Raw genomic sequence first — 13062 nt, forward strand, 5'->3', positions numbered from 1 at the left:
CGAGCTCCTTCACGGGCTTCTTCACGAGCTCCTTCACGGGTCCTTTTGCATCCTTCCAGGATCCCGCCTACTGCAAGACAGACCAAAACCAGGTTACCACGTGCTTTTATTCAGTGACTGATTACCTGATTCTGATCAGCTGTCTGGCCTCCGGCCGAGCCACTCCCCTCACTCCAGCAGCCGGCGCCCTAACCACACCCCGCTGCCACAATACCTTTGTTGCTTGTTCTCTTCACTCTGCCCTAACAAGTGAAAAAGCGCTTGTTGAGAAGCGAAGCACTTCCCATGTACTTCCTTCCTCTCCCGCTGGAAAGCCCATTGAATGTCAATGAGGTATTCTTCCTTTACAGTTAGAAATGTAAAGCAAGTCTTACTTATGCAGATGACTTTAAGTTCCGGAGGTTGGAAGGGCTATTTAAGGCAACGATGCTTATAAATGAACTATTTGCCATCATTAGCTCCTTCTGGTAGAGCAAGTACAGCAGTTAAAAGACATTCAATTGTTGCACACAAAAAACAAAGTATTCACACATTCTAGATGCACTTATTTTGTCCTTGCTGTTTGCTTAGCAGGGGGAGCCTGATTATTGCTCAACCTATATTAAACAAAAGTGGTTTGAGTCTTCAGGAAGAGGGCTCATGGGAAAAGGATGTGTTAAGGCACGCAGAGAGATCTTAGAGAGCAGATAGTGACCCCAGCAAGGCATTTTCAGCCAGCTCTCCTCCCTGTTATTAAAATGTGCAGGTTTTGAACCCATGTAAGAGTAGTTGACTGTGACTTTTATAGATGCTAAGCCTGGTAATGCATTTTGAACTCTCCCTGCCTCAAGTGCACTGGGCCAGATTGTCATAAGCGCAATCTGTCCTTTAAACCAGAGGCACAAAGCAGCTTATGTGATGTATGGCTCCGCTCATGATTTAGACCATCCTATACATCTGTGTCACTCTTGCATTTGTAAATGAGGTCCCTGCTCGCTTGTTTTCATGTATTCTCTTTCTGATCTTCACCTCTGGTTTCTGCTTTAGTTTTCCTCCTCCACCATTCCCTCTTCTTAGGGGGGAAACAGTTCACATACATTGAGTAAAGGATTAGGAAAAACCTTTTATAAATGGTTACATTTGTTCTTTAGGAACTTAGTTTTCTAACTGGGTTTTCACATATGTGCATTTCTTTTTAAACGTGCAGGTGTCACTAACTGGAATGTCGCAGGGTGAAAGGGAAAGTCAATTAAACCCAAGGTTCAGCCTAAGCTTATGCTGAACATATTTAGTCTAAATAAACCGGTTTCCACAGCTGAACGTCAGACTATTTTTATAAATCATACACCTGTGCGCGCTTAAAGACAAACTGTGTGGTCCCTCATTACAGAGTCTGCCCTCTGTCACAGCCGTCGGCTCAGAGCTTCAAAAAAACAACAATTGCGTATTATTGGTGTCCTCAGAGTATGTCAACCTTGGTTTAGAAATATGGTAGACATTAGTGGAGAAATGTTGGTATGTGTGTTGTTAAAGAAGATGAAAAATGATCATGTGTTCAGTCATAGCCACTTACTTTAATATGATTCTGTCCAAGCAGCAAGACACCTGCATTTCAATTTTACTTAATTAGTTAAATGTAATCAGACATTAAATACATACCCCTTAATAATTCTGCATTTATATTCTAAGCTTGTCAGCGTGCAGCAATGGACATTCTTTTTTTAATTCAGCAAGCAGTAATATCGTTATACGAGAGCTTTTTATACTTATCGGAATAAAGTATCATACAATATTTCCAGTTGGTTGAAATTGATAATTTTGCATCTTGCGATCTTTCATTCTTGAAGTCATTTGCTACCCAGCTGAGGCCAGGTATGGGGATTAGGTGGGAAGGGCACCTCCGGGGACACAGGGAGGAATCTATTAAGTGTGTGTAGGAGTGTGCAAATGTGTGTGTGTGTGTGTGTGTATACGTCTGAACAGTTACATGACGTCAAGTCTAGACTGGCCATTTCACAGTGTGCATGCAATGACAGCTGATGGGAAAGTAGTCCTTATAATCATCACCCGTTGCTGCTGAGGCTTTCGATTTGAAGTAGACAGATTTTTTAGATTCCAGTATTTTTCCAGTGTACAATTGTGTACAGGTGGGCTTATGAAACTTTTGATTAAAATGTTATGCATGCAGTGTGTATAAATGTCCTCTTACACAGAGTTCAAACTGTTTTTGGTACATATGTAGAGCCCAATTTATCATACATTATGCATTTATGATGTATGCATACAAAGAACATCACAGAAAACAAGCAAAATGCAAAAACATCCCAATAAAACATTTACCAGGTGCCTATGACCACCAACAGGCAAAGAGAGTATGTGAACACGTCTCAGAGCGAAACATCATATTGTCCTCGCAGAAACAATGTGCTTCTTGTTATTATCAAATAAGACCACACTGTGGGTCTGACACGAAAGCTTCTACGTTGCATTGAAAAATATTTGACCAAAAGTGAGATCATTTGTTGATTGTCAATTGAGTTTAAAGCAGATGCTGTCGATTCAAACTGGACTGATTTGAAGTTCTGAGGTCAGATGTGTAACTGATCTCCATTTGAGGTCTCTTTCAAGAATGTTACCCTACTTGATGTTGGGTCTTTTGTTGATAGTAGGTAAATGGTGCGTTTATAGATACTGTACGGAAGAGCAGTATCAGTTGGATTAACAAACTTTTGAAGTTAATATAATCAAATTCGTTCAGGAGCATTAGGTTTTCCATCTTAAAAATACTGTTACAAAGTGGTTCAGTAGGGGAAGTGTCCAATGACAAGGAGGACATATACATGTGCATATGATGTCATTATACAGGCACAGCAGCATGTATGTGGATTAGGTTAAGATTAAAATAAATAGAAAGGTTGGAATGATTAATTATGACTTTCAACCCGGTGCATTACGTTTCTATGACCAAAAACAGCTGTATCCGTCCTAGTTGCACATGAGGAAAATGGCTGAATGGCAAAGAGCAGAAGCTAAATTGTTCACATAAAGTACATCAACATACCATTTTTTTCTCTGAACCAAATGTGTCAATCATGTGTACAGATCGATTTGATGTGTGTTTCAATCTGAGCCGCACACAGAACGTGTTTCCTAAAAACCGACACTGCTCACACTGCAGGTTGATGATGTATCAACAGCTGAAGTGTTTTCCACCACACTGCAGCCCAAGCCCATTCCTCAATGAAGTAAGCAAATTGTATTACTAGAGGCCTCCCTCGCTAGTCCATGTGCTGCTTCCCATCACCGTATTGTAGCTGTTTTGTTCAGAGGAAAAACACTGTCTGTTTTTCGTTAGGGAGACTTCAAAGAGGGTTGCTCTCGCTTTTTCAACTTTCAAGACCTGATTGGCAACATGTTTGCATTTTGTTCAAGGTAATAGCTCGCAAAAGAATGAACGATGGGAGGAGTGTATGAGAAAGTGTTCAAATTGAGAAAGCCGACTGTGAATCTGAAATCATACCTGCATCGATACGCTACAACGAACCGAAAAAGACTAAGCGAAAGCCTTTTTTGGCCCGATGAAAAAACAGGGAGGTGGGTTTGTACTATGATCTACCAAAAGCTGAATTTGTGTTATCGGAAACGCCAGTGATCCAACACAAAATGAAATATATCACATAAAGAAAATCTGAATTCATAAGACTGCAGAAAACCATCTGTTTTGAATCTCTGCAATGTAATCATTTTTGTTTGACTGGCAGATGTCTTAAAGTTTTGTTTATTAATTCGTAGTCACACTTTAAGTGTAGAGGTAAAAGTAACATGGTCACTGAAGCATCGTTGTCGCTTTTGCTTGTGTAACCAGTAGACTTATGCTTTTCCCATTCTTTTTTTTTCGAGCAACAGTCCAAGACCTATGCATGATCAACTAGTTCATAAAAAAGCAGCAAAAACTACAGCTAGAGGTTTTACTTAACATGACTTAAAAAAAACAAAGCTAAAAGTTTGCTGTCTGACAACACAAGAGAAAAAGAATATCAAGAAATGTTTTATGGCCAGGGAAAGTTGTCTGCATCAGTCATGAGGGGCAGCCCTGGTGAGTTTTTCACATTACGGTTGCCTGTAGCAGTTGGCTATGCATACACAATGAATCATCCAATGCCTACGAAGCACAGCATAACCACAATCATTAAGATTCCTGTCTCAGGGACCTCAAACCATGCATACATGTTAAACATCCATATTGTATGCTGAACATTAAATAAGTCATTACACTCGTTGTTTCAGCTTGCCTTCATTTGCTACAGAGGGTTGAAAAAGTCTTGCTTGGTGTTGAGGGAGGGAGGGAGGGATGGATGACTGCGCCTCGGTGAGATGTTTACCTCCGATCCGGTTTCCATCCATCTGATCACAGACTGACATCATCTGAGTGATTTTTTCACAAATTAATATTATCAGAAATGTCGGAATCATAACATTGATATATATATTCTTATGTCATGGATGTTTATAGGTTTAAAAATATATTGTCTGCTGTGTTCACACGTGCACATTTACAAGGACATTTTTTCTTCTACATATCTATCTTAGATATTTTTGGAGTTTATAAGATAACCAATTACCACAGTGTTATTAAATATTCCGTTTTTGACTTATTCCCTCAAAACTGAAGAGCAAATACCCCATTGCTGACTCATCATTTTGCATCAACATTTAACAACTCAAATGGGCATTAAATCCATAATGGAAAAGCAAAAAAAAAGAGATTTATTGGGCCAAGGAGCCTCAGGAGACAATTATGTAATGTAGCCACAATATACTGTATGTTTTATGATATTTTGTTCTGACTGGAAATTGTTGCTCTTTTGCCATTACTCACATGATAGCTTGCTTTGTTGCTCTCTGCAGATTGAACAGTCCAGGCAATGGAAAGGATGTTGATGTCTATTCTGGGAAATGGAAGTCGTAACTTGTACGAAGACACGAGAAGTTTAGGGAACGCAAGAAAAATATTTAATAATTGTAAATCTTGAAAGTATTGTGGATTCTTCCATCAGGTGCACCCAACCAAACATGCCAAACGATTGTACGACCGTACTGTGTACAAGAAGTTCATTCCAATTATTTGTTCAAGTCCTTTTTAAAACATAGGCAATTATTTTTGCTTGCTCCCACAGTCTAAACCCATATATTGAATGAATGAGTCGATAAATCTTCCAGACGATGAGTCAGTACTTTACAGGGTCAGTTAGAGACAAGACTTTCATTGACATGCTATGTTTACCTCTTGTGCAGTTAACCTTTGGCTAATTATGTCTTGGGAAAATCCAAAAGTTTAAAACGTAAGCTTTTAAACAATTACAAACTATATATAGACGACATACATTGTGGTTTCCTCTACTACTTGTATAAGTAGTGAGGAAGTGATAAAACAAAGCAAAGGAAGTCTTACTCATGGTGCACTTATTTGTTTAATGCTATGTAGGGCGGCCAGCAGCATCCCCTAAGAATCATTACGTCATGTTTGGAAATCCTCCTGTCAGGCCAATAGGTGGCAGAAGATGCCAATGAGATCCAATGAGACTTGATGGATATCCCATCATTTCTAGGCAAAGATGAGGGAAACTTCCTAGTCAATTGCCCAAGTGCCACTTTGTCTGATAGCTTTCCTCTCCAGTGTGAGGTGAGAGTAGGAAGAAAGAAAGAAAGATGTAGGGAGAGCATGAGGGAAGGGAGGTAAAATGTCACTGAGAGATGATGATGTTTAAACATTTGCCAGCCTCACAGTTCGTCACATCTTGGCCGCGATCTTACTATGAGCAACAATAACAAAACAACATTTCACAAGATTGCAAAGGAAGTAACCTCACCGGACGGAAACGGATTGTTTTAACGACAGAAAGTAAAAACCTTGTAAAAGCAATTGCATTGACTTGTGTTTGCAATGAGATTCTGTAGTTGTTTGTATGTGGTGCAGAGAAGTTTGGTGCGTGTGTAGAACAAACACTTTTAACGGTTTAATGGAAAACATCTTGTAAAAAGTACAGCATTCCACTCTGTAATGAAGTGTAATCGAAGTGTTCGAGCAGATGACAAGATAATTGTTTGTTGTTTTTATTTTAGAAGATTACAATCTGAAAGTACAATGGCGTATTTACTATAATACGAGGTGTATTTGAGATGAAAAAGAAACATGTTGGTTCACACGTCTGGTTCTTGGGTTAACTCTAAATGTTCTCTATTCTTACTGCTTTACTCAATGAAATTTAAAGAGCACATTTAACCCACTTAAAATGATTATCTTTTTTATTTCCCATATTTAAGGATAATCTGCGATACTACCTCTAGTGACACCTCCTGTTTATGGTTTAAAATGAAAGAAGATCAGCAGCTGTGGTAAACGTGTGTTCATTTACAATAGATTCCAAAATTCACAAGTGGAGCAGGATGCCCCAATGGTAAAGTAGCATGAGTAACACGGAGGAAGTGAGTAGCACGTTGTGGTTTGTGGTGGTGAGTGATTTTGTCGGCATTAATGAAGAGAGGGTAACAGAAGAAGCTGTCATCTGGCATTCATTCCCAATCTTACAAAGAACAATTTATCAATAGTAACATAATAAAAATGTTCCATAGAAGCACAAACTAACCTTTCTCACTGCTGGTTAAGTGAAAAAGATTGCTGATGTGATTGTGAAAGGATGAATACGTTTAGGATGACATTAAGCCATATTTAGTGTTGCAGCTCAGGTAGAAAACTGCTAAAGTTTAAGGAAAGGTCCTAAGTAGGGAACTAACCCCAACAAGGTCTGCTTATCCCATGGAAATGTTTGGCTTTAGTTGAGGAATTGTTGTGGGGTTAGTGTTAGTGTCTACATATCCTATGAAGCACATGGGACTTGGCCAGATCCTGACCAGGTATCATTACATTGAGGAACATGTGCATTATTTTGTCTTCAAGATCAAAATAATGTCTAAGAAAATGTATTTCCTTTACAAAAGCATTGGCTACACTGTCAGTAAGGAGAGAGGAGGGGCCGGTAGTGGAAGCAGAGGAGGGTGTTAAGGACTCCACTCACACATTTTGTTAGGATATAGATGCCTCCTCTAATATCTTACATTACATAACAAATAAAGTTGCTGTGAATAAACCATTTTGATTAACACACTTGCTACAAGTTAGCACACAAAAAAGGAACCACATGTGTTCATTTTCAAGTTAATGTCATTGTGACCTTTGAATAATCCAGTGAGTTTATGAATTGACTTTAGCTCGACTATCCACTCCTGTGTCTTAACAAGGAATTTAGGAGCTGCTGAGCTTCCTGATTTGTCAGGAAAATATGTAGTTTTAACTTAATAATTCAAAGCTAAGTGTTTTTTATTCATAAAGTGTAACAAGTACTGTGGATGTTTAACTTAACAAATTGTATGTACCATGATCATTGTATGGCGTCATATCCGTCTACAGGAGCTGAAAACATCAAGAAATATTGGAGTCGTTACTACCAAGGATCACAGGGCGTAGTCTTCGTATTGGACAGTGCTTCATCGGATGAGGAGCTCGAGGCAGCACGGAACGAGCTCCACTCGGCCCTGCAGCACCCGCAGCTCTGCACACTGCCCTTCCTCATCCTCGCCAACCACCAGGACAAGCCTGCAGCGAGGACGACCAACCAGGTAACCTTATTCCATTTCATTTCGCAAATGTGTCCCTGGCGAAGGGCCAGGTGCTTATCTTGTCAGTACCTGCTACCACTGTTGAAATAGGTTGTCCTGCTATAGAGTGAAGCTTTGAGGCTTGGTTTGCCCAACAGATTTATGAAGCAGCAGACTCAAATTTAGAGTCTAGAAGCTTCTTTTGTCGCACGAGCAAACTTGGAATCAGTTTGGGAATTTCATAAAGATGGCCTGTTGGTTTTCCTTGACTGGGGATATTATTGGACAGTGTGGAAGGAACACTTGAGCAACTTCTGAACACGACACACATGCCTCTTTCTGGAAAGGGCAAAATTGTAGGACTAATAACCTTTATGTTTTTCGCAGAGGTTACACATAACCAGAAAGCTCCCAAGAGAAAGGAAACAGGAGTAGAAAAGAGCTTTTCTGAGATTTACACTGGTCATCTTCCTGGTAAAAAAAAAAAAGGTACTACAAAGGAGACATTGAATGGCTGAAATGTAGTTCTGTATGTAGTGACTGAAAGGATAAGGTCATAGATACAAGTGGCAGAAATGCATTTACCTTGTTGGGTGTCTTTGACCACAGCCAAGAACAATCAAATAAACTTAAACATTCAAAATTATCTTTAGGGATCCAGCATAGCTCTAATTTCAGTAAGTTCATCTTGTTTAAATCTCCACTCCAGTTTTAGCCGTCTTTTTTGACTGTGACATTCTAATCCTCTCTCTAATCCAAAATAAAGTTGATCGGTTTTCAATGCAGTACCCAGGAATCAGATGTAGTCTTTCTTTTTGTTCAAGTGACCATCTGCAAAGGTGAGTTCCTGTAGAGAGGATCATCTTCGTTTCTTGGTCTAGACCTCCAGTGTTGCTGTTCTAGACGTTCTGTACCAGATTCTGTTGTGACCCAAACTAAATGCAATTGAGGAAAACCTCCCCTTTAGTCTGTTTTATCAGTATGGATTGGTTGCACTCAAGCAGTAGCGGCTATACAGTAGTCACGCTTAAAGTGCGACGTAGCCAATGAATCCAGTTTATGAGCGGCCCAAACTCGCCCAGCGGCCTTAGCGTGATGTGTCCTCTGCCAAGTTTGACCCATCATTGCGTCAGTCTCTGGAAGTATTGCATTTCTGAACTGTTTGCAAACAATGGTGACACATGAGATTGGCTCATGTCGCCTAAGGGCCTTTTGTAAGCCGATTGGGAGGGTCATTTCTGTTCGTAATGAATGACTTACATAATGTGAGTTGATGAAGTTGGCAGAGTCTAGTGATGTCAGTACGGAGGCAATTGTTTAATACCGTCTACTTCTATTATTATTATTATTATTCATACATCCTGTTTAGAGACAAGCTAACAGGTCATGTACTTGCAGATGAATGTCATCTGTTGCCATTAGGGCGTAGATATGCTCTACCTGCTCTTTAGACAAATCACTTTTCAAAATCATTCTTCCCCTCTGCACTCAAACTTTTAATTTCTTGAAATGTTTTTTAACTTGATTATTTATTATTGTGATGCTATGAACTATTTATCGTGTAAATTGGAATGATCCACATCTCTGCTCCCGGTTGTATCTGTGTGCTTTCTTCCTGTATGTTCCTGCCAGTGCCTGTGCATATGACAGCTGCTCATAACGAATTGCCCCTTGCGGGATTAATAAAGTTGTTGATTGAAAAGCTGTTGCTTATAATCAACTGTCATTAGTGTCAGAAAGATTTAATGATTTTGTTTATTTTGATAATTTGATTGACAGTCAATAGTATACTTTTACAGGAGTCTGGACCACAGAACTGGTTGCACTGAACTCAGTTGTTGGTACAAAAGGGATACTCTTATGTGGAGTGGTTTACTAAGTTGGTGTAAATTCTCTATAATTTGTGTGTTTTAATTGACATGGTCATAATGAGTGCCTTTTGAGTCATGGCTGTGTCACTGAAGGACCTTAGTGTTCAGTGACTCATAAATAATCTCTGCTGAGATTAAACAGCATTGTTTCCTCTATATACCAGTGGTTCTCAACCTTTTTACACCAAGTACCACCTGAGAAAATAGTTGGCTCTCCGAGTACCACCCTATTGGTCATAGGGTGGTACTCGGAGAGCCAACTATTTTCTCAGGTGGTACTTGGTGTAAAAAGGTTGAGAACCACTGGTATATAGAGGAAACAATGCTGTTTAATCTCNTCCACTCTTTTAAGACCCCTCAAAGCGCTTTACATACTACATGTCATTCACCCATTCACACCCATTCATACAGAGCAGTGTACCTTACTCTAGGACCTAACATTCACACACATTCACACACCGTTGGCCATGCCATCGGGAGCAACTCAGGGTTAAGTATCTTGCCCAAGGATACATCGACATGTTGACTGCATGGGCTGGGATCGAACCCACAACTTTCTGGTTGAAAGACGACCGCACTCCCTCACAGCCACAGTCGCCCTAAGTGAACAAGTGAATGAGGAGGGGGACAGTCATCAACCGAGCACAAGCGCAGGCTCCGCAAGCAACGCAAAAGTGATATGCACAGCCGCTGTGATGGAGGAGAGAAGTGACTCAGGAAGAAGGCATTTGCACAAAGAATGGAGAGAAGGCTGCGACCGAGGTCAAAAGCTGAAAAAGCACACACTTGTCCTTAATTGTAATCTTTTTCTTTTCTTTGTTACTTTGCCACCACAGAAATGGCAATAGCAAACATCAGCAGACTGAAGATGAGCTATTAGCCCTTAGGCTCATCTGCTCCTGGAGGCTTCATTATTATTGTGGAACTGAATTCCCAATAGGACATTTTCTGTTACAATGTAGGTTGTTGCAGGAGGCCTACATTTAAACTTTGGCATAGGTCCAGGAAATGACGTGTACAGTTGACATTTGTTGTGTGAGAATAAGTTATTATTGTGTTCTTTATATTCTCACTTGTGGTGTGTGAGAGATGAGAGAGACAGAGACAGAGACAGAGAGAGAGAGAGAGAGAGAGAGAGAGAGAGAGAGAGAGAGAGAGAGAGAGAGAGAGAGAGAGAGAGAGAGAGAGCGAGTAGTAGAGTAGTAGTACNTGCATTATGCATACACACATACAGTCCTAAATAAAGAACAGACGAGGGGGAACAGGTTGTGCTGACTGGAGTGTTTCAGAGTTTAAAAGTTACCCAGGCGTCAACGTACTTAACTTACATGACACTTAATATAATACATTATGCATTGAAGGCTTTCGGACCACCCTGCAGGTAGTGTATTATGCTTAAGTGGTACTTAGTGTAATATCATACTCAATTTAACTCACATTACTAACGACATCACTTAACATGCGTGACCTAAGTTAAGTTGCAAATGTACTCACGTTAACCTAAACTATGATCTTTTCCAAAACCTAACTTAAGTTCTTTTGTTTATTAAAGTGAAAATTTCCCTAAACCTTATGAAGTTTGACTTAATAAACTAGTTATACATGTTACATACTTAACTTGCGTAACTGCATAACGTTACCTTTAATCACGTATAAAAGCCTTTCAGACCCTGCAAGATAAATGATTAGGATAAAGTGGGACCGAGTGAATTAAACAGTTAAACTCTAGCACCTTGAGGCTGCTCTAAAAACACCTGTGGAGAAATGTCTGAAACTTATAATGACATCTGCGTGCACATTTATGCTATTTCTAAGGTCTCTAAATAGCCTGCAGTACTAAGGATATTGGATAGTGTTATTAAGAGCATTGCAAACCATAATTTAAAATAAAAATAAAAGGTCTTCTCCACTTTTGACTAAGCTCTTCTCCCTCCTCCCACTGCAGACGTTGGGCACGGGCCTCCACTCAGCGCTGGATATAGATACAGCAGAAATGATACTGTAGGCAATGACAGCTGTTGGCATGCAGCCAGAAGCCGGGAAGCGTGTGTGTGTGTGTGTGTGTGTGTGTGTGTGTGTGTGTGCGTGTGTGTGCTGTGTGTGTGTGTGTGTGTGTGTGTGTGTGTGTGTGTGTGTGTGTGTGTGTGTGTGTGTACAATTGTGTACACACACACACACACACACACACACACACACACACACACACACACACACACACACACAGCACACACACGCACACACACACACACACACACACACACNAGTCAGAGCTAAACATTCCAGATGTGTGTATCTCCCACTGCTCTGTGACTTTTATTCATGTATCTTTGCTTTTATATTAGTGTTTTTAGATGCCATTTTAGAATATGTTTCTTAATGCTCTTAATGTATTTCATTTTTGTAAAGCACTTTGAATTGCCTTGTGTTGAAATGTGCTGTATATCCAACCCAGTCTCACGGCATTTCGTGTTATAGTCAAGAAATACATGTAATCTATTGATTCGTGCTCACCAACACGATTTTCCCATTTGTTTCGTGTCACACAGAATGATTATTTTAAAAGCAATGTATTTCTATTGGTAGTGTGTTTCGTGCCTGCACCACGTCTTTTTGTCCGGTCGAGTCTTGGAAGACCGGCAGCTGCGGGGTTTGACAACTGGAAAATCGAAATCCGGGTGGAAGAGATCGTAGAACCCGAGATTGTACCTGAGGTAGCTGACCTTTTCACGTTTCCGAAAGGAAATTTTTAATTTCCAATCACAGTCTGTCTCTCACTTCTTTGTGACGTATGTTAGTTTTACAAGTTGAGAGTCAGAGGAGAGGTAGAATATAAATGGTCGCCTTTTGGTCTCTGACACGCTCGTCCTTTGTACGACAATTTAGGTTTGAATAGGAATAGAAGTTGTGTTAATAGTTGTCCATTTATGGAAGACCGGTCTGTTTGCAGTCGTGGTCCTGCTCGTAGGTTTGTCGACGGTAGAGACGTCAAAAGGTTCTCTCACAAACGGACTCGTGCGGTCGAAATTTCCTCCCTTTGGAGGTCGTCGACGAGGACTAGTCGTGACTAACAGAGACGTGCTCTTTGTGGTAAATAGACTCTAACTTTGAGACTCTTACTCCTCAAAAAGTACCCTCGAACAACACGTAAAATCATCTCTGGTAGTAAAATTTAAGTGTAATACACGTTTAGTCATTTTCTTACATAACGTAAACTCTCCCAATCGTTGATGCTGTGTATTGTTGGGAGGGGACTTTTTTGTTTCTGAGACATAATGATAAAATATAACAACGGATTTTTGTTAAAGTGTGTCCAGTTTTGAGACTTTTTCCATATTATTTATAGGTTCTTATAGGGAGGAGAAGTCTTTGTTTTTTAACTGGTCATGTTGTAAAATGTGGGGGAAGGGATTTGTGTAATAAAACATCGTTCTCTTCTTTTGTCCCAAGGAAAGGTTACGGAGTGGATTTTATGATCTAAAGAGTACTTTTGAACGTAAAAATTCTGCATACTGTTATTACTAGCGATGATCTTTGACTTTGATTTTACATATTTTAA

General features: G+C 39.9%; 1 protein-coding gene across 1 annotated transcript in view; it reads left to right on the forward strand.

Moving 5' to 3' along the window:
* The window catches only part of arl15a (ADP-ribosylation factor-like 15a), a gene marked incomplete at its 3' end in the record, with an annotated part of 33020 nt that extends 25364 nt beyond the window's left edge, over positions 1-7656 (forward strand). Inside the window, exon 4 of the mRNA XM_010783185.1 lies at positions 7448-7656. Within this exon, the coding sequence (XP_010781487.1) occupies positions 7448-7656 (209 nt within the window). The remainder of the gene's footprint in view (positions 1-7447) is intronic.
* Positions 7657-13062: the final 5406 nt, after the last annotated feature.

The sequence above is a fragment of the Notothenia coriiceps genome, unplaced genomic scaffold (genome assembly GCF_000735185.1).
Source record: "Notothenia coriiceps isolate Sejong01 unplaced genomic scaffold, NC01 NC01_scaffold00024824, whole genome shotgun sequence".
In the NCBI taxonomy this organism is placed as follows: Eukaryota; Metazoa; Chordata; class Actinopteri; order Perciformes; family Nototheniidae; genus Notothenia; species Notothenia coriiceps.